General features: G+C 40.2%; 1 protein-coding gene across 1 annotated transcript in view; it reads right to left on the reverse strand.

Annotated features, from left to right (window-relative positions):
- The window catches only part of EIF2AK3 (eukaryotic translation initiation factor 2 alpha kinase 3), a 78,907-nt gene that overhangs the window by 15,540 nt on the left and 41,115 nt on the right, over positions 1-22,252 (reverse strand). Inside the window, exons 4-13 of the mRNA XM_065929170.1 lie at positions 22,049-22,182; positions 19,520-19,754; positions 18,358-18,520; positions 17,239-17,379; positions 16,213-16,335; positions 13,999-14,216; positions 13,505-13,617; positions 8,274-8,396; positions 4,071-4,220; positions 1,576-2,356 (exon numbers count right to left, since the gene is read on the reverse strand). Of these exons, the coding sequence (XP_065785242.1) occupies positions 1,576-2,356; positions 4,071-4,220; positions 8,274-8,396; positions 13,505-13,617; positions 13,999-14,216; positions 16,213-16,335; positions 17,239-17,379; positions 18,358-18,520; positions 19,520-19,754; positions 22,049-22,182 (2,181 nt within the window). The remainder of the gene's footprint in view (positions 1-1,575; positions 2,357-4,070; positions 4,221-8,273; positions 8,397-13,504; positions 13,618-13,998; positions 14,217-16,212; positions 16,336-17,238; positions 17,380-18,357; positions 18,521-19,519; positions 19,755-22,048; positions 22,183-22,252) is intronic.

A 22,252-nucleotide genomic window follows, 5' to 3' on the forward strand; every position in this document is an offset into this window, starting at 1 on the left:
GGTGGGCTACAGTTCACAGGGTCTAGAAGAATTGGACAAGACTGAGTGACTTTGCACATAACCCCCTATTCTTCCTCAAATAACCTTGTACAAGAGATAGGGTTAGACTGTGCTGCCTTCCATTTCCTCATTCCTCCCCTCTCTGGTGTCAGCTTCTATGTACCCAGCACTAACAGACTTTGGTTCCTTTTTGGTTCTCCAGCATCTATCCATCCCTCTATGCTTCCACTGGAAGCATCTGGAAGTGACTTTAGAAATTTCCTTCTTCTGGGCAGCAAGTCCATGGTTCATGTGGGATGTTATCTGGAGGTTGCATCTAGAGCTTGCATCCACCATAAGCATAATCCCAGCCCCTGGCCAGAAGACTCGTTTGGGGATGGGTATGTGTCCAGTATTTCGGTCACCTGATGTGAACAGCCAACTCATTGGAAAAGTCCCTGATGCTGGGAAAGATTAAGGGCAGATTAAGATGCTGGGAAAGAAGAGGACGTCAGAGGATGAGATGATTGGCTGGCATGCAATGGACATGAACTTGTGCAAACTCTGGGAGATGGTAAGGGACACGGAGGCTGGGTGTGCTGCAGTTCATGGGGTTACAAAAAGTTGAACACAACCGGCGACTGAACAACAGTGTGTCCTTGGCTTATCAATTAGAAGAAAGCCCAGGACTTCGTGATCAACAGCGACAGAAAAAAATACTTTTCTCCCTAGCACCTCCAAAAGACTTAAAACGTGGAGCCCTGAGAACTGCTGGCAGTTATGCTGAGACTGACATGTGACAAACATGTGACCAAAATATAAAAAGCTTAGAGGGCCTAGAAGGCTTAACATTAGGCTCAAAGACAGGTCAGAATGAACACAGTAAAGAACTTTTCAACTGGGAATATATATATAACTGAATCACTTTGCTGTTCACCCGAAACTAACATAACATTGTGTTACTTCAATAAAAATAAGTACTGGAGAAGGAGATGGCAACCCATTCTAGTATTTTCTCTTGGGAAATTCCACAGACAGAGGAGCCTGGCTGTCCATGGAGTGGCAAAGAGTCAGATGTGACCAAGCGACTGAACAATAACAACAAACTGAGGCTGAGATGTACAGTCACTCAGCTCCTAGGGGGCTGGCCCAGATGGGTCTGACTCTGAAAAGTGGTTCAGAAAAGTCAAGTCAATCTTCTAAAAAAAGAAAAATAAATAAGTAAAGGACTTCCCTGGCGGGCCAGTGGTTAAGAATCCACCCACCAATGCAGGGGACACTGGTTCGATCCCACGTGTTGGGAAGCAACTAAGCCCATCAGTTCAGTTCAGTTCAGTTGCTCAGTCATATCCAACTCTTTGCGACCCCATGGACTGCAGCATGTCCATGCACCACAACTAATGAAGTCAAAGCACTCTAGAGTTTGTGCTCTGCAACAAGAGAAGCCACTGCATTGAAAGATCCCATGTGCTGCAACAAAGACCCAATGCACTCAAATAAATAAGATCAATTTTTAAAAAAATAAGTAAACGAAATAAATGAATAGAAAAATAAAACAGGCTGAAACCCTCGGGTGACAAGCCACAGATAACAGACCTTGAGGTCCCTGTGCATGAGCCCTTTGCTGTGCAGAAACTCCACCGCCTCTGCAATCTGCAGAAAGATGTGCAAACATACGCTCCTCTCTCTCGCCTCAATGGTGCAGCGGCTGTTCAGCCAGTCTTTGAGGTTTTCCTTTCTGCACAGCTGCATCTGGATGTACAGATAAACCTTGGGCGAACTGGGTTGGAGTTTTCCCACTGAGCTTTTAGTGAGGTCTAAACTTAAAGTGGTCGGTCTTGACGGAGAAACAGACACAGTAGGTTCTGAAGGAGATTTGCTACCGGAATGCTGGAGCGCAGTTAGTTTATCCGCATAATGGTTGCCCACAGGTGGCTGGTTCATTCTGGGCTCCTCTTTGCTGGACGCGTTATCACAGCCAGAATCTTCAAATACTATAGACGAGGAGGTTCGCTCCCTGGACCTTACATAAGGAGAAGCTTCCGAAGGACAAAGTTCAAAGGAGTGCCCTTCATCATTACCATCCATGGTACCATCCTCCCCCTCGCAGTCTGTAAGGCAGCTGTCCTGGAGTTGGCATACCACATCTGCTGACTTGCTCACATTTCCGTGGTCCATCCCGGAAAACTCCAGCGGAGAGAACTGGCTCTCTGATGAACTAGTCTGGCCGCAGGAAATCCCAACTGAAAAAGACCTGCTGCTGTGTGGCGAAGGAGCTATGATTTCAATACGTTCCTTTGTAGAGAAAGGATCCATTCTGCGTATTTTAACAGAAGGCACATCCACGGGACTGGGAGAGCTGAGTGGCCAGTCTGTGCTAAGAGTGGGAGAAGTAAAAGGCAGAGGAGTGAACATGTGCAGGTTAAATTGCATGAACTACATCCTCTATCTGCTTATTAATTTTTTTTAGAGTATCTTTCTTTTTTAATTTATTTTTTTTACTGAAGTACAACTGTTTTACAATCTTATGTTCTTCCCAAGTGGCACTAGTGATAATGCAGGAGACGTAAGAGACATGGGGTTGATCCCTGGATCGGCAAGATCCCCTGGAGGAGGGCATGGCAGCCCACTCCAGTATTCTTTCCTGGAGAAATCCCATGGAGGGAGGAGCCTGGTGGGCCACGGTTCATAGGGTTGCAAAGAGTCTGACACAACTGAAGCGACTTAGCATGCATGCTGTGCAACATGAATCAGCTCTAAGTATACATATATGCCCTCCTTCTTTAGCCTCCCTCCTGCCCTCCATTGATTTTAATTTTATTGAGGTATAGCTGACTTACAATGTTGTAACTACACCCTTTGCTTCCAAAGCTTCATCTATAATAAAGCCAGTCCCCAGAGGAGGACACAGAAATTCAATGAAAACATGCCACAGGAGACAAAGATTACAGTCGGGCCGTTCCCTAACTGGAAAGCTTGATTTCATACCAGAGACTGTTATCTGAGACTGTCATGCCCAGAGCAGCCATGTTCTATGTAAAACAGAAAGCACAAAGGAAGACCAAGGCCAGGAACCCTCGTACCTGTGATCTGGAAGCCCCCATCCAAATCAGGGCTTGACATACAGAGCCACTTCTCCTGGTCCTTCTGTGGCTGGGCTATAGACAGTGGTCACTGCAGCTAACTAGGTACCTCATGTGGATCTAGGGCTGTGTCAGATACTTCTAGGCAGAAATTTTATTCCAGCTCTTTAGTAAGTAGTCTATTTAGTAAGCAGGCTTCCTAGGTGGCTCAGGGCTAAAGAATTCGCCTGCCAATGCAGGAGACACAGGAGATGTAGGTTTGATCCCCGGGTGGGGAGATCCGTTGGAGGAGGAAATTCCACTCCAGTATTCTTCCCTGGAAAATTCCATGGACGTAGGAACCTGGTGGGCTACAGTCCATTGGGTCACAGAGTCGGACACAACTGAGCATGCACATGCTCGCATACACGCATGTACTCACGCTATTTAGTAAGTAGTCTATTTTTACTCCAGTCCTTTAGTAAGGAGCCTGTTTCCTTTTTCTTTTTATTTAGTAGTTTTTAAAAGGACCTTCTCTTCTAGGGAATAGCATGTTTAACATAGGAGTTATCTACAGGTTGCCTAAGTTCACATATTTTTAAATGCAGGCAGTTTAAAACTACTTCAGAAAAGAGTTGTAAAATTGCTAACCATCAATCTTAAGAAACTAAATGAAAATTGAAAATAAAAAATGGAGACAAAAGTCAGACAATGTCTCTCACTGAGAAAGGCTACTGTAAATCCCTCAGTGAATTATAAATCATATAGCCCTATCTACCAGTAAGTTTGGAAATTCACGTTCTGGACAAAAAAAGGAAAAAAAAAGTTCATGTTCTAAAAACTAAACCAACTTAAGTAACTAGAGAAGATTCTAAAACATGATAACAGAATCAGTAATGTGCTATTCATTTGTTTAAAAAAAAAAAACACCTCTAAAGTTATACTAATAGAAAGGATATTTTATTCATGTAAGTCCAAGACTAACCTGAAAGAAACACTCATTTTTAAGTCTATGTCAAACCAAGTTACCTGTCATCTTTCAGCCAAATTTCATCCATTTTTTCTTGCCACTTTTCTGGTGGCGCTTCCAACCAAGCATTGAAATATCTCACAATTCCTGGGTGTTCAAGCTTGGCTAAGGCTTTCACTTCTCGCATTACCTTCTCCCGAGCCAGTTCCCTGAAACAGAGAAACAAAGAAGACACTGAAGGTTGCTCTGAAGAAGCAAGTATATCCAACAGTGCAAAATAATAAGAAAAGAATTCTTGCTTGATTCTAAAAATCAGAAACAGAAAAATCAGCCTAGTAGCATAATTCTAAAAACCAACAAAGTGTTGTATTAAAAAAAAAATGTAGAGTATTTCTTTTCTCTTCTAGAAATAAGTGCTACAAGTATATCCATCCATTCAAATAAAGAGTTCTTAACTTACAGACCCTTACAGGTAATTGCTTAATGCTCATTCCTTAATAGGGGGATGAAAAGGTGGAAGTGACGTATTCAGAAAAGAGAGCTCAGCTTGGCAGCTCTGGAGGAAACAGAGGGAGCACCCCGACAAGGTATATACAAGAATCCTAAAGGCTTGTATGTGTACCCTGACTGTTTAAAGCCTCAGGCTTCCCTGCTGGCTCATACGGTAAGGAATCTGCCTGCAATGCAGGAGACCCAGGTTTGATCTCTGGGTCAGGAAGATACCCTGGAGAGGGGAATGGCAACCCACTCCAGTATTCTTCGCTGGAGAATTCCATGGACAGGGGAGCCTGGCAGACTACAGTCCATGGGGTCGCAAAGAGTTGGACATGATTGCATGACTAACACTTTCTTTCACTGAATATCACAGGCAGTAATGTTTAGCCAGAAAAGCATCTGGATTTGATCTGCTTTGACACCTTTTCTGATGGATCTAAGCTCACATTCAAGGGATTCCACCATCACCTGAAACAACATAATATTAATGAATATGTTATATCCTCTTCCCTCCCCAAGAGAGAGTCAGCTACTCCCACTTTTCTCTCTGGGCTTTATTACTGTTAATGGTCCTGCCCTGAAAATTCCAACAGATTTCTGAATTCTTCACATTCAGTGACCAAATCCTATCAGCTCCTCCTTTTAATTCCTGATACTCATTCCTTCCTCACTTCATAGAGAATAGATGGGGAAATAATGGAAACAGTAACAGACTTTATTTTCTTGAGCTCCAAAATCACTGTGGTGGTGACTGCACTCATGAGATTAAAAGATGCTTGCTCCTTGGAAGAAAAGCTATGACAAACCTAGAAAGCATTTAAAAAACAGAGACACCATTTTGCTGACAAAGGTCCATATAGTCAAAGCTATAACTTTACCAGTAGTCATATACGGATGTGAGTTGGACCATAAAAAATACTTAAGTGTGGAACAATTGATGCTTTTGAACTGTGGAGCTGAAGAAGACTCTTGAGAGTCCCCTGGACTGCAAGGAGATCAAACTAGTCAATCTGAAAAGAAATCAACCCTGAATATTCATTCACTGGAAGGACTAATGCTGAAGCTCCAATCCTTTGGCCACCTGATTTGAAGAGTCTACTCACTGGAAAAGACCCTGATGCTGGAAAAGACTGAAGGCAGGAGAAGGGGGCGACAGAGGATGAAATGGTCGGATGGCATCATCGACTCAATGGACATGAGTCTGAGCAAACTCTGGGAGATAGTGAAGGACAGGGAAACCTGTGGTGCTGCAGTTTATGGGGTGCCACAGAGTCGGACGTGAGTGAGCAACTGAACAATTCCTTCCTCATCCGTCTCCACTTCTGCTGTACTAATGCTCTGCATGTTAGGACTGAACTTCTAAAAAAAAATATCTACTGAACATGCTTACATGCTAGTCTCTTACTATATACCACCTCCACTTTGATCACATCATTCTTCTGCTCAAAGGCACAAAGTTGACTGTCTATGGAATAAAATCTAAACTCCTCTACCTGGCATTTCAGGTGCTGGAAGCCACTTTTTCCATCTTTCTTCCATACTCTCCTCCATTTTTTTTTTTTTGGCCATGCTGCAAAGATTACAGGACTTTAGTTCTCTGACCAGCGATCAAACCCATGCCCTGAGCAGTGGAAGCATGGAGTCTTAACCAATGTTCACCAGGGAAGTCCTACCCCTCCATTTTTAACCTTGCTTCACTCCTGTCAGAATCCTTACTAACCTTTACACCTCTGCAAGTGTCTGCCTAGGGACCAAGCTCAGCCCACGTAGTGCATTTGGCTGTCCTTCCCCTACATGTGTGTCCACCAACGGACAGGCTCCCCTTGAACATGGTGCAGACATCACCACCATCATAAGGCTTGCTTTCCTTGACTGCTTTTTGGCTACATCTGTGCTTTCTTCATGAGAACCTATTTACTAAGCTAAGCCATGGGTGACAATCTTCCTCGCTTTGCAGTTATATGAGTACATATACAAGGGCCTCAAATAGTTACAGGGTCTGGAGGGCAGAAGCCTTTCTTAATTTTACATCCTATGCAGAGCCTAATATATAGAGGATATTTAAACTACTCAAAAATTATACACCAAAGAAAAGAAAATTATAATCAAAGCACTCATGTTACCAACCAACCAGGGTTCTTGGCTTCCTTAATCAATAGAAATTGATCAGAAGCCAGATAAGAAATTCAGGCAAGGCTTTATGGGGGCCCCTGCTATTGCAGAGGCAGCAAGAATAAACAACAGGTTCCCTTGCTCACTCGCTGCCTGAGGAGGGGCAGGCTGGCTCCTTACATGGGGTGAGTGTAGGCATGTGTCCAGGGGTTGCGCCAGAGGGGTGACTTAGGTGGTCTGCCCACACCTTAGGTGGTGTTGTGTGCAGAGGGCATGCGCAGTATCCTACTCTTGCTCCAGGGTCTTCAAAAGTGGCAGTTGGGTTTTTTGGTCTCTTTGTATCTTTTGTCTACAATTTGCCCCAACTGTGCATGCATGCACTTCTTTATTAGTCCTATGTAGTAATAGTTTCTTTGTATTTTGTTGCTTGAGGAGAGGTGTGTCTAGGTGCAAGCATCGCAGCAAAGGGTCCAGGTTCCATCCTGTCTCACTCAGACCATCTCATTCCTGTGTCTCTATCTGTTGGACAGCACGTTTAACTATTCGTTAGAATGACAGTTCAGCAATTAGTGAACGTTTAATCAAGAATCCAGAGGAGAGGATGTCCCTGGCGGTCTAGCGGTAAGAACCCACCTGCCAATGCAGGGGACACAGGTTTGGTCCCTGGTCCAGGAAGATCCCACACGCCCGGCTGGAGCAACTGAGGCTGTGCGGCACAGCTACTGAGCCCATGTGCCCTGGGGTCCGTGCTCCACAGTAGCAGAAGTCCCCCGCCCGCCACATCTAGAGAAAGCCCTCGTGCAGCAACAAAGACCCAGCACAGGCAAAAATAAATGCATTCATTATTTAAAGAAAAGAACCCACAGGAGGCTTCAACAGTAGATGGCAAGAAAGGTATTACTGAAAGCCAATCATTTTAAGTAGCACACGTTCTGAACCCAAACTTCTATTTTCAGGAATCTATTCTAAGGAAATAGATGTGATCAAAATTTTCCGTAAAATTTGAACACTGCAAAGTTATTTTTAATTTCAACAAATTGGAAACCTAAGTATTTAATGACAGCAAACAGTTAAATAAGATATGGCACAAGGATTCATTGGACTATTATCCAGTCATAACACATCTTCAAGATATTTTAGCATCTCAATAACAAACCCTTAATGGCAAGGAAAATACTGAGCACACAACAAAGGAAGCAGTAGATAAACTGTATTATATTGATAACTGTGCAACCAATGAGCTAAATTTATGATCAGTAAAAAAAAAATCAAAATACTCTGAAATGTTAAAAGTGGTTATTACTGGGTAGAGTAGACATGGATTGGTCTTTGTTTTAATGCTATTTCTTATTTTCCACAATAAATATAGATTATTTTTCAATGGTGATATGTAATAGAAGTTTGTAGTTATCAAAATTCACTGTGGGAATGCCCTGTGTTGTTAAGAATCAAAAACAGGGCATATTTTTTAAGAGGATACAAAGCGGTCAAAGTAGATGACATTTTTTAGAGTTGATTACCTGGTGGCACAGGACATTAGATTCAGAAACTATGTTTTCTATAGTCTCTATGGAGTACAGTAAGAAGGACATATTGCCTATGAGATTAGATAATATAGTTCCAACTCCAAGTTTACTAAAAGTACCATCCATTACCTGTTGGGGAGACGGATTCTCTTGATAGCATAATTGCAGTCATCAACCTTGTTTCTAGCTTCAAAGACAACTCCAAACCCCCCACGGCCCATGCACTGAATTGGTTCAAAGTCTGTTAGATAACTAAAAAAAAAAAAAAAAAGGTAAATTTATAAAAGTTTGTAATAGTTTTAAATTTTGCTTTGTAAAAACTAAATCTCCTAGAAATTACCTTAATAGACTGCAAATAAACTCTTATTTAGCTTTCTTTGCTTTTCTATTTGTATAAATCAAGTAAACACATTTTAATTTTTTTCCCTGGGAAATTTATAAAAAGTTAAAAAGCTTCTGTTTCATGGGGAAATCACTTGTTAATCACTTATTCTTACAGCAATTTTTTTTCTTAATTTATTTATTTTAATTGGAGGCTAATTACTTTACAATATTGTAGTGGTTTTTGCCATACATTACCATGAATCAGCCAGGGGTATACATGTGTTCCCCATCCTGAACCCCCCTCCCACGTCCCTCCCCATCCCATCCTTCAGGGTCATCCCAGTGCACCAGCCCCGAGCACCCTGTCTCACGCATCGGACCTGGACTGGCGATCTGTTTCACATATGATAATATACATGTTTCAATGCTATTCTCTCAAATCATCCCACCCTCACCTTCTCCCACAGAGTCCAAAAGACTGTTCTATACATCTGTGTCTCTTTTGCTGTCTCGCATATAGGGTCATTATTACCATCTTTCTAAATTCCATGTATATGCATTAGTACACTGTGTTGGTGATTTTCTTTCTGACTTACTTCACTCTGTATAATAGGCTCCAGTTTCATCCACCTCATTAGAACTGATTCAAATGCATTCTTTTTAATGGCTGAGTAATATTCCGTTGTGCATATGTACCACAGCTTCCTTATCCATTCATCTGCCAATGGGCATCTAGGTTGCTTCCATGTCCTGGCTATTATAAACAGTGCTGCGATGAACACTGGGGTACACATATCTCTTTCAATTCTGGTTTCCTCAGTGTGTATGCCCAGCAGTGGGATTGCTGGATCATATGGCAGGTCTATTTCCAGTTTTTTAAGGAATTTCCACACTGTTTTCTACTGTTCTCCATAGTGGCTGTACTAGTTTGCATTCCCACCAAAAGTGTAAGAGGGTTCCCTTTTCTCTGCACCCTCTCCAGCATTTATTGTTTGTAGACTTTTTGATAGCAGCCATTCTGACCGGCTTGGGATGGTACCTCACTGTGGTTTTGATTTGCATTTCTCTGATAATGAGTGATGTTGAGAATCTTTTCATGTGTTTGTTAGCCATCTGTATGTCTTCTTTGGAGAAATGTCTATTTAGTTCTTTGGCCCATTTTTTGATTGGGTGGTTTATTTTTCTGGCATTGAGCTGCAGGAGCTGCTTGTATATTTTTGAGATTAATTCTCTGTCAATTGCTTCGTTTGCTATTGTTTTTTCCCATTCTGAAGCCTGTCTTTTCACAGCAATTTTAAAACTCTTCTGTCCAATCCAATACTTTCCATCATCCATCAAATCCTTAATTCTCTAACCTTTTATCTCCTGTGGCATTCTGTACTCAAGTAGAAAATGTACTTTACTCTTATGTCAGTGCCTGTATATTTTATGGAAAAGATTCAATCAGTCCTATTATATTTAAGTAACTTTTTTTTTTGGCTGCACCATGCAGCATGTGGGATCTTAGTTCCGTGACCAGGAATCAAACCCATGCCCCCTGCAGTGGAAGCATGCAGTCTTAACCACTGGACCGCCAAGGAAGTCCCTTAAGTACATTTTTATCCAGAAATTTCTCTAGGAACCAAAGCTATCTGAAATTTGCTGAGATGCCTCAGGAGAGAGTGTTCAGTTCAGTTCAGCCCAAAGGTATTTGGACAGAGCTAACTCACCATGTGGCACTTACAGGTAGACTCCCACTTTGTAGCCTATCTCCCCATTAATGTCTGGCCTTGCTGCTCTGCTCTGTATATTCCAGTTGGCTTGCACCAGGTTTTCTCAAACTTGAGGGCTTTTGCTTCCACTATTTGCTCCAATGGGAACTTCTTTGGACTTAATAAAACTCTATTCTTCATTCATTCTGCTCATCTCACCACCTCTGTAAGGCCTTCCTAGACCCCGATCTTAATGATCTTGTAGCACTTTGCACACAGTACATGGAATATTTAAATTAGTTCTTACTATTTTGCAGTTATTTATATGCAGCTAGGATATTCCAGTCAGCTTGCACCAGGTTTTCTCAAACTTGAGGGCTTTTGTTTCCACTGCTGGGGGACTTGACTACCTGGTGGCTCAAAAAGTAAAGAAACTGCCTGCAATGCAGGAGACCTAATTTGATCCTGGGTCAGGAAGATCCGCTGGAGAAGGGAATGGCAACCCACTCCAGTATTCTTGCCTGGAGAATCGAGGAGCCTGGCAGGCTACAGTCTATGGGGTTGCAAAGAGTTGGACATGATTGACTGACTAACAGACTTGACTGCAGGAAAGCATTCTTTTTTCTCTTTGTATTTCCAAAGTCTGGTTTTACTTGGCAAATAGAAGGTCTAACAAGTATCTATCAAATAATGCATGAATTAATAAACAAACGAATGCATGCATGTGTGCTGTGGAAGATATTCTTCCAGCCACAGAAGGGAGAGTTGAATTAGATTACCTTTGGTGTCCCTTATAAGGTTAAGTTTATTACTTTATGACTCACACACTCATATTAATTTAGCAGTTGGCTCAGCTGGTTAGAGTGTGGTGTAAGGAGGAGAGACAATATATCCCAACTCTCCATGGGCCAATTACTGTCCAGAGAATAAAGAGTAATAATCTGTATGCCTAAAAATAGCTACTCAAGGTACTTCAGTACAAATCCATCTCCCCAACTGTAAAAGTCCATGAAGTTCACGTACTCCTCCTGGAAGGCCAACTGAATTATCTGCCTACATTAAAGAAAACACTAATATGAAAACGGATGTTTCTTTTGAAAAAGAGATATATCCATTATATATATATATAAAATCTAAGTATAGAATATATATATAAAATCATATCCTATACATGATTACAGACTTTATAAACATAAATATCACCTTGACTCAGGTCCCAACATAGGACTTAAATTCATGACTAAATCCAGAGTTCATGCTTTTAATGATGCCTAGAACATAGTAGGCACTCAATAAACACCAGTTATTACACAGAGCTCTGGTATTTTAAAAACAACCAGCATTCTCTTCATATTGAATAAAATGAAAGGAAAATTAAGTCTGATACAATTTTAGAGTACATTGTCCCAATTCTCTTCAGAACAGCCTTACAAATATATGCCTATTCATCATACCCCACTCACCCTCCATCTCCATCTGTCACTTACTCATGATTTATGGTTCAATTAAAATGTGACCTCATTTATGACACCTTCCTGAATCATCACAATCAGAATTAGTCACTTAGCTCATGGTTTTTTTCCTCCATATGTTTATGTTTTATCTAGTATCACCTTCTTCCACAGACTTCAAGCTCCTCCAGGTGATAAGCCCAGTCTTTTTATTGATATTTCTCCCAAAGCCTAAGCTACTGTCCTGCACACAATTTTTCAGCATAGAAGTTGAATGAACAATGAATGGCTTGGGTGGTGAACTGCCCGTGGAGCTGGTGGGCCCCCCTCTCCTCTCCCTCCCTGCCTGCTGGTGGTGTTGGCCACTGACATATAAGTCAGCGTCTCTATGAGCAAGGGTATTAAAGCCTTTATTTACCACTTGCTGGTCGCCCAGGACGTTTTGCTAGAACATACTGATTACAGTCAATTCTCAATTTTTGAGAATACAGTATGAATGCAGCTTAGATAAATCCACAGATAATCAAAATAACACACATTTTAGTTGTAATTATCAGTCTTTTCTATCATAAAGCTGTTGTTATCCTGGATATTAAGCAATAAGTTTCATACAGAACTTCCCCTTGTCCCAACATTACAGAAGTGCTAGGCATGATATCAAAACCTAGGGGAAATGTAGCAATAACCCATGGAATAAGAAAACTGAACCACAGCATCATTTCTAGTCCCACAAAGCATTAAAATCCGTACACCTGACAGACCTGCTAACAGATTCTCTACCTACATTTTACTTCCAAATTATTTGACTTGGCTGCTTTTTAAGTAACCAATCTCTTCTGCTTATAACAATGATCTATTCTATTGGTATATTCCTCCCATTTTTTTTGCTTTTTATTTTAGACAGAAAGGATGAGATAAATAACTGAGGATTAAGTCACACAGGAGATTTATATCATACTCTAATAATATAATAATTAACATTATCATTTATTTCATATTTTAGCAATGTAATAATTATCAATCATTAATGTCAAGCCCAGTACATGGTAAACCCTCAATAACTGAGTTATCTGAATAACAACTCAATTTGTGGCCATAATTCTTTTTTTAATTCCAATTTTACTGAGATGTAATTGACATACATGGTGGCTGCACTTTTAAACCTTTGTAACACTATACTTCTATCTGTCTTATACGCCACTTTGAATGAGTTTAAGTAACTTGAAGGATAAGTCTGTTTCAGGGCTTCCCACGTGGTGCTAGTAGTAAAGAACTCGCCTGCCAATGAAGGAGACATAAGATAATAGGTTTTGATCCCTGGGTCTGGAAAATCCCCTGGAGGAGGGCAAGGCAACCCATTCCGGTATTCTTGCCTGGAGAATCCCATGTACATAGGAGCCTGATGGGCCACAGTCCACAGGGTCAAAAGAGTTGGATGTGACTAAAGCGACTTAGTACACATACATTAAAAAAAAAAAAGTTAAACAAGATCTTAGTTTAGAGGTTGTTTCTTCTTTTTTAATTGAAATATAGTTGGCATATAATATGTAAGTTTCAGGTGCACCATATAACAATTTGACTTTTGTATACAATATAAAATGATCACCACGGTTAAGTCTAGTAACCATCTGTTTTCCATAGACAGTTACTGCAGCATCATTAACCATATTCCTTACACTGTCTATTATATCCCTGTGACTTATTATATAACTGGAGGTTTACAGCACATGTTAAATGAACAACTAGTCTTCATATATTTCGCCCACCACTCCCACTCCTCTCCATTCTGGCAATCCATTTGTTCTCTGTATCTAAGGCTATTCCTTTCTGGATTTGAACAGTCACCACCAGAAGCTACAACGCACACACATGCACTTTAGCATAAGACTCTTACCGTGACACATATCCAGAATTTTTTATGTCATTCCAGCTACTGTCATTAGCTTCTCCACTGACAGCATCATATTTATTTTCAGTTTGACACTGAGTTTCAGATTCCTTCCTTTGCTGAAGAGGTGGGGGAAAAAAATCACTCTCAGTACAAAAGCTGAATTGAAGTTAGCTAACAATATTAGGCTGCAAAATAACATGGAAGAACAAACAAGACTGAGAAACTCTAATAGAAGAACGCAAAACAACAGCATTTTCTTTGTCAAAGGGAAGGGAAATGATCAGGGTGGAGCCAGGGTTGAAGAGTGAAGGAGGGGTGACATGCACGTGGAAACAAAAGTACAGGCAACAGTGATTTTAGGGTGAAATTTAAGGAAACGTACCCCTTGCCCAGCACATGGGCACGCGCACACACACACACACACACACACACACACATATAAAGCTTTCTATAGTCCCAACACTTTGAAATAAATGCGATTCTAAAAAATGTCTTACTCTGTGAGGATGAGGATGGAAGAGTCTGCGTACAATGAAAGTTGTTGCTACGATACAAAACACGATGGTTCCAACTATTTCTTTCCACCAGTGTAAGAGAAGAACGGGGTCCTTTTTGCGGATGTTCTTGTAATTCGGGTTGTCAAGAAATCTGACTGTGATCTGCGTGCTCCGTTTGTTTCTCTCCCTCTTATAGTATGGCAGATAATAACCATTATCTTCAAAAAAATAAACATTAGATTTTTTTAAAAAGATAAACCAATATAGTTCCACCATTAATTGCTAAAAATTATCTCATTTCCTATGACAACACTTTCAATTCCTTTTCCTAAAGTTTCATCTCTTCTTTAGAACACTTCCACAGCCTCACTTACCGTGCTTTTTCTTCCTTCTACACAGATATATTTTTCTTTATCCCATAACATCATACATTTTCTTTCTATTGAATAATAATAAGACTAAAAAAAAAAAACCTCTTATTATCTCATTAATAATTCAATCCCTTAAGTGGAAAAAAAAATTAGTACTCAAACTTCCTTCGAGGATTTTAAACTTTCCTTTCAGTTCAGTTCAGTTCAGTCGCTCAGTAGTGTGTCCGACTCTTTGCAACCCCATGAATCGCAGCATGCCAGGCCTCTCTTTAGCCCCCCCAAAATACCAAAATACCAAATTTTAGCATGACTCATTCTTCACAAGGAAAGTAAAACATTTCCACTGTGCTCTCTGGTTCATTTCAGGCTGTCAAAATGAGTCTGTCCTAGAAAGCAGTTTTTCTTTTTAACTTCTGCTTTACACCATGTGGGCAGATTACACAGTTCTTACCTTCTATGTTGATCAATAACAGACTTCAGCACCTTGTTTGTTTGTTTTTACTAAATCAATTTAAATTCTACAATAACTTCCCAGTTCTACCATCTAGGGTAAGTAACTGATGAGGAGTCTATGTTTTTGCCTAATACAGATTTGAGGATTGTTTTTTTTAATGTTCAACTGTTCAAAAGACTTTCATATCTGAACATACCCTAACTTTCCCGGTGGCTCAGATGGTAAAGCATCCGCCTACAATGCAGGAGACCTGGGTTCAATCCCTGGGTTGGGAAGATCTCCTGGAGAGAGAAATGGCAACCCACTCCAGTATTCTTGCCTGAAATATCCCATGGACAGAGGAACCTGGTAGGCTACAGTCCATGGCATCACAAAGAGTCGGACACAACTTAGCCACTTTCACTTTCATAAATAAATAGGAATGTGTTGCATGCCAAATTTCACCTATTTTTGACTTCATGCTAATTTTCCTTGTCTTAAAACAAAATTAAAATAATCCCATTGTATAGCATTTTCACATAGCTCTATGGGAAACATCTATTTTCACTATACTGACAGATATTACATAGACTATATTATATGAGCTGATCATTAAATAATAGGTAATAACAAGAACTAAGGCTTACTGAACATTGACTATTTGCCAGACTTGGTGCTAATTAAGACTAAGCATTATTGGATTTCCCTGGTGGCGCAGTGGATACGAATCCATCTGCCAGAGCAGGGGACACGGGTTCAATCCCTGGTCTGGGAAGATTCCACATGCTGAGGAGTATCTAAGCCCACATGCCACAACCGTGTTTCAGAGCCTGTGAGTCACAACCACTGAGCCACAACTACTAAAGCCTGGATGCTTTAGGTCCCACAAGCCACAACTAAAGAGCCCGTGCACCAGAACTACTGAAGCCCTCGCGCACTAGAGGCTGTGCTCTGCAACAAGAGAAGCCCTTGCGTTCTCACGGTGGGCAGCCCCTGCTCTGCACAGCTAGAGAAGGCCCTCATGCAGCAACGAAGACCCAGTGCAGCCAAAAATAAATACATAAATATAGCAGCGTGTACATGTCAAAACAAAAAAAGACTGCATTATCTCATTTAGACCTTGGAACAATTTGATAAACAGATACATAGGATTACTATATCTTTGTTTTACAGATGAAGGAATAGAGACATAGGTGTTAGGTGTGTCCAATCTAGCATGTGACAAAACCCCTGCAAACAGTCTTTGGAACCTTGGCCACCATATACAACATTTGCTTCCCAAGATATTTTATTTTTTACCCTCCAACTGATTACCCTGCATTTGAATTCTATTAATTAATTTCAAACAAATAAACTAAAATAAATAGAAAAATCAGACACCATTTTCAGTTCAAATGTAATCACACTTACCATAAGGATACTGCAAGATTGAAAGTGCACCATTACTGTACTCTTCATGAGAAAACTTATCGTTACTAAGACATTTGTCAAATTCATCAGACCCCACCAAGACAGGAGTTCTAGAAGGAGAATCTAAAAGAAAACGGTGAAATCTTAACTGTTATGATTTTAATGAAAATATGTATGCCTCAATCATTCAAAACAGAGATATTCAACCATAGTTCAGTTTAAATATGTTAAACAATGGCCCAAGGTTTTTTCCCTTGAAAAGCAGTCTTGCAGAGAAGATGAGTCATACAAGTCATTAAAATATGATGTGAATAAATAAATAAATAATAAAATAAAAAAACTTTTTTAAAGAAAAAAAAATACGATGTGGTATGTGTGATAAAAAAAAAAACATATACAAGGTACAGAAAGACAGCTGAAGAAAATAGATGGCTTAGTATTTGAATTCAATTCATTTGAGTGTCTCAAAGAAGTATGATGTGATAGCCAGATAATGTTTCACAAATATTCTTAATATAAACTAAATGATACCAAGGCATAGTCAGAGAATGGTTAGAAGTTTTTCTAACCTGTCTCGAGAAACATTTTATTATTAACACTGATTTCTACAGAAGCAGCTGTTGCTTCGATGAAATCATGCTGCAAATGATAATTAAAATTCATTAACTTCTGAAATGCCTTCCCCATTTATTAGAAAGGATGAGCATGTGTGCTCAGTCATGTCCTACTCTTCGTGATCCCACGGACTGTAGCCCGCCAGACTTCTCTGTCCATGGGATTCTCCAGGCAAGAACACTGGAGTGGGTAGCCACTTCCTCCTCCAGGGGATCTTCCCGACTCAGGGAGCGAACCTGTTTCTGCATTGGCAGGCGGGTTCTTGACCTGCTGAGCCATGAGGAGGCCATTAGAAAGTACAGAGTATATAACAGTTGTGATCCTTGTGATACTCAAAACTAGGGCAAAGACAGTCATGATCAGGCCTCTGAACATCTTAATAACATTTATAAAAGTTCACAGTTCACTTACGAATTAGAGGTTTCCATTTGATGGTTGGCAAGGGAATAATAGCATTTTCACTGTTGACAGATTCCAAGGCCTTGGGACTCGTAGGAAACTTTTCTGAAATTCTGACTGATGACTGCAGATACAGCTGGCCCCTGTACATTCCTAAATCAACCAGAACCCTGTCAATCACATTTAGAATCAAGTGCCCATGATATTTTTTTTCAAAAAGGTTCATTTTGGTTTAATAAAATTAGATGAATTTCAGTTATTTATTCATGTGCTACACAGCTCTTTTCAAAGACTCATGCATGAAGCACTCAAATTTGACCCAAAGGTTATTCAACAAAAACAGGGCAGGAAAGTTATGTACAAGTTACAATGTTTCTCACTGAATAATCTTTGGTAAAAACTGGAAAACCCCTCTGGCAGGAAAATTCAAAGAAATAATTGTTCTCTTAGGAAACTAGTAGCTTAGATGAAGTAATCTTTTCTTTAACAAAACCTAAACACCTGTCATTCACAAGATACTAACAATTCAATTAAATACTATCATATCATGTGTGTGACATGTCACTCTTTCAAATTCTTGCATTTCACTGAGATTGAGCAGTGGGTAGCACATTGATAGCGCTAAAAGAATTTTATGAGTATTTGGCCACAAAATTAGTTCAAATAATTAGATTTTAGGGTTTTCAAAATGTATTACATTAAAGGCTTTCAATTGCCCAGTAGCACACAGGCATTTTGTTTCAATTTTTCAGATAAGCTGTATAGACACATCGAAAAAACTAAACATAATCTTTAAGAGGGAGCAAGCTGATAGAGATACAAATACATATGTAAAAAGTTTTAGACTTTGAGGATACATAAGTAACATGAAACCATGCTACCTAATGGCAACATTTTTAAGCCTTTTAAATAAAGGTCTCCAAGAAAAAGAATACACTATGGTAATTAGAAGTTTCAGAACTGAAAAAATGAGAAAACACTGCAGAACAGAAATCAAAGTATAAATCTTAAGACCAGAGAATGTACTAAGGAACTAAAACTACTATAGGCACACCTGAAGTAGGGAGAGCCATGTAGGAATAAAACCTGGATTCAACATGTACTCTCTCGAGATAAGAGACACCCACTCACCCAAGTAAACACTGTTTTCTGTGGCTCCCCGGGCAGCTTCTACAATATCTTCTTCATCTTCTAAAACTCCATCATTGGGGGCGTAACTTGTATCATCAAAAAGACTGATGGGAATGACCTTGCCATCCTTAACCAACCAGGCAGATGCAATGGGAGTGCAAAACTAAACAAACAAAAACGGAAAAGAAAATTTAAATATCTTAAAGCAGTATTTATATGTATCCCAACTCCTGAAATACCATTTAAAACCACAGATTTATTTTAAAGTTTTTCACTTTTCCAGCTTTTTTGTTGTTGTTCAGCTTTACTGAGGTATAATTGACAAATAAAAATGTATGTACTTATGATATTGTTGTTTAGTTGCTAAGTCGTGTCGAACTCTTGTGACCCCATGAACTACAGCCTGCCAGGCTTCTCTCTCCATAGAATTTTCCAGGCAAGAACACTGGTGAGGGTTGCCATTTCCTTCTCTAGGAGATCTTCCCGACCCAGGGATTGAATCGGCGTCTTCTGCATGGCAGGCGGGTCTATAACACTGAGCTACCTGGGAAGCCATTTATGGTATAGAGTGTGCTATTTTGGTACATGTATGCACTGTGAAATAATTAGCACAGTCAAGCTGATATATCCATGACTTCATAGTTATTTTGTATGTGTGTTTTAAGAACATTTAAGATCAACTCTCTTCACTTCTGTTTAACATCGTAAGGATCCTCCATGCTGTTTTCCGTAACATCTAGGTCGAAGAAACGCTGCTGTACGCTGTTCACCTCACCCACACTTGCTGTCTTCTGTCTTTTTCATAATAGCCATTCTAACAGAGGGCTTCCCTTGTGGCTCAGCTGGTAAAGAATCCACCTGCAATGCAGGAGATCTGGATTCGATCCCTGGGTTGGGAAGATCCCCTGGAGAAGGAAAAGGCTACCCACTCCAGTATTCTGGCCTGGAGAATTCCAAGGACTGTATAGTCCACGGGGTCACAAAGAGTCAGAAACGACTGAGCAACGTTCACATTCTAACCGATGTAAAATCACAAATTTCTTCGAGCACAGAGAACAAGTTGAAAAACTGCAAAATGGCAGTCACCTCCCTCTTCCCAACATGTCTGGTCAGATTGAGAAGGAAAGAAACACGTTCATAAATTCTCAGTGGTTCTAGGTACCTGGTATTCCCACTCCAGGTGTCCTCCCTTCTTATTAAACGCCATAACTTTCCAATCCGCAACGGAGACCTTTATCACTGTATCCATCATGACAGCTTCCTGCTCTTCCACGTCTGAAATGATTTTAGACTGCTCTTTGTTTCCACTGGGCTTTAAAGTGCTTTCAATAAATCCGGCTCTAGTTTCCATGTCTGGAATATACCGAAGTTCAAAGTGGCCAACACTGAAATTCCACCTTAAATTTACAAAGGCGTGTTTTAGAAATTTACATTTTAAAAAAGGGACCAAACAATAAAGAACTCTTGTAGAGTGAAGAAACAAACACTAAAATCTGGGTGATGAGAAAAGAACAATTAAACACAATCCTCAGGAAAAGAGCACACTACTGATTTCAGCCACAAGAGAGCGTAACTTGGGTCGTGACCCTTTAGAAACTGAGAGCTGTGATCTGACAACAGCTATGGGATAGATTTTTCTCTCAAAGATTAACAAATGTTCACATTTCTAAATCAAGGCGATTTTCTCAAAACACATTAAAGTCACATCAAAATGACGCAGCTTGCAGTCGGTCCTACTTCTTAATTAAAGTGTGGAAACATTTCACTCAAGTGTAGAGAAACTAACTCTTATTGGGATATCCCAATAAGCCAATGTAAAAGGCAAGAAGAATACATCAATTTTAGATTTTTATGAAAATAGAGCCTTGAAAGGCAATGTGACCCAGTATACCAAGTCTGAAGGTCATAACACCTCAGCTCCAACCTTAGTTCTCTGCTGACTGAGATCTGGTTAGCCTTAACCTTGTCTGAGTTTTAGTGTCCATATCTGTAAAGTGGTAGCAGTAATGTCTCCTCTATAATTAACATATAGAAAAATCACATATCTATTGACACTATAATGGTCTTGACACTTAGATATAAAATGGCCCTAAATTCTGACATCTGTTAAAAAGTAGACACTCAAGGAATACGGATCTCAGACGTCAGACTCTTCCCATTCTGATAATTCAAATTCTGTTAAGTTGAACATCTGCTCCTATGGTGGCTGAACACGCAACAAGCACTCAACATTTAGGGAATCTCATCAGGATAAAGGTGCTCTGGTTGCAGCAAATCCCTCGACTTACAGTCCAGGGAATGAAGAGAGAATACATTCTTCACTGAACTTGAGAAAAGTTTTCAGGAAACAATTATTGTGCATCAAATTAGACAAAATCTCAAAGTCTGGTTCACTTTCAAAAAGATAAAGATGGGCTCTCAAATTCTTTTTATTGTATGGCAATTTAGAATTTAAACATTAGGTTTAAAAACAGTCAAAAAAAAAAAAAAAGTCAAGCATGTAATTTATGACCACTAGTATATCTAATCCAATCACGTAATTTTATTTTAGCTTTTTAAATATTTATTTATTTGGCTGCATTGGGTCTTAGTTGTGGCAAGCAGGACCCTTTGCAGGCTTCTCTCTAGTTGTGGCACGTGGGCTTATTTGCCCCGTAGTGTGGGATCTTAGTTCCCTGGTCAGGGATTGGTCCCAGATCCCCCCGCACTGGAAGGCAGATTCTCAACCACTGGACCACCAGGGAAGTCCCTAATCACATTACTTTAAATGTAAAAATTTACATTATTTGAAAAAGGAAACAAAAAAGTATTTGACCAAATAAATTATACTTTAATGCTTTAATAAAATAGCTTAAAATGTTATTTTAAAATTGAGGTGGTAGTCAGACAAACCACAAAACTATCTACCAGAGAGAACTTCAGAGTCCAACAGGCCCAAGTAAAACAAACCACATCAGCTTTGTCTTTCTGTGTTCAAAGAACTTTGACCAGTGAGGTTGCTGTGAAAAGTATCATTAACCTAAAACTAAGCTAATATATGGGCTTCCCTGGTGACTCTGGTAAAGAATCTTCCTGCAATGCAGGAGATGCAGAGATTTGGTTTCAATCCCTGAGTGGGGAAGAACCCCTGGAGGAGGAAATGGCAACTCACTCCAGTATTCTTACCTAGGAAACCCCACGGACAGAAACACCTGGGGGGCTACACTCCATGGGGCCAAGAGTCAAACACAACTGAGCGACTAAGCAATAACAACAACAAAGCTAATACACAGTCATTGTACGGCACTCCTCCTGGTTACCATATCCAAAGGCACATGGTGAGAAGTTCAGCTCAAGATTTGTTAATATTAATTGTCAAGGAGCTGTTTTAAATTTAGGGGCCACAAGGACATCCTTGATGGTCCAGGGGTAAAGAATCTGCCTTCCAATGCAGGGGACATGGGTTCAACCCTTGGTGGGGGTACTAAGATCCCACATGCCACGCATCACAACTGGAGAAGCCTGTGTGCTGCAACCAAGACACAGCACAGCTTAAAAAAACAGATAAATCAAGGGGCTACATTTCTCCTTAAAAAGTAGTATGCTTCTGGGGAAACAAAACCGTTCAGAAAATTTCAACAAAGAAAAAGCCGATGAACTCTGCTCTTCCTGTACTTCTAAACATCAACAGCAACATCATCTAAATACACACTTCTCATTGCCGCTGCGAGGTCCAACAGCTCTCACGGTTTTCTGGGTGCGCTGCAGAAGCAAGATGTCTTCTTCTTGTTCCATTTCATCATTATCCCACTGGCGACAACCCAGAGCTGAACAGATGTACCTCACCTGAAAAGACAGGTGTAAATTTAGTAAAGAGAACATGTTCCAGGAGATCAGAGACAGTAAAAGACTCTCG

This window comes from Muntiacus reevesi, chromosome 3 (assembly GCF_963930625.1).
Source record: "Muntiacus reevesi chromosome 3, mMunRee1.1, whole genome shotgun sequence".
Lineage (NCBI taxonomy): Eukaryota > Metazoa > Chordata > Mammalia > Artiodactyla > Cervidae > Muntiacus > Muntiacus reevesi.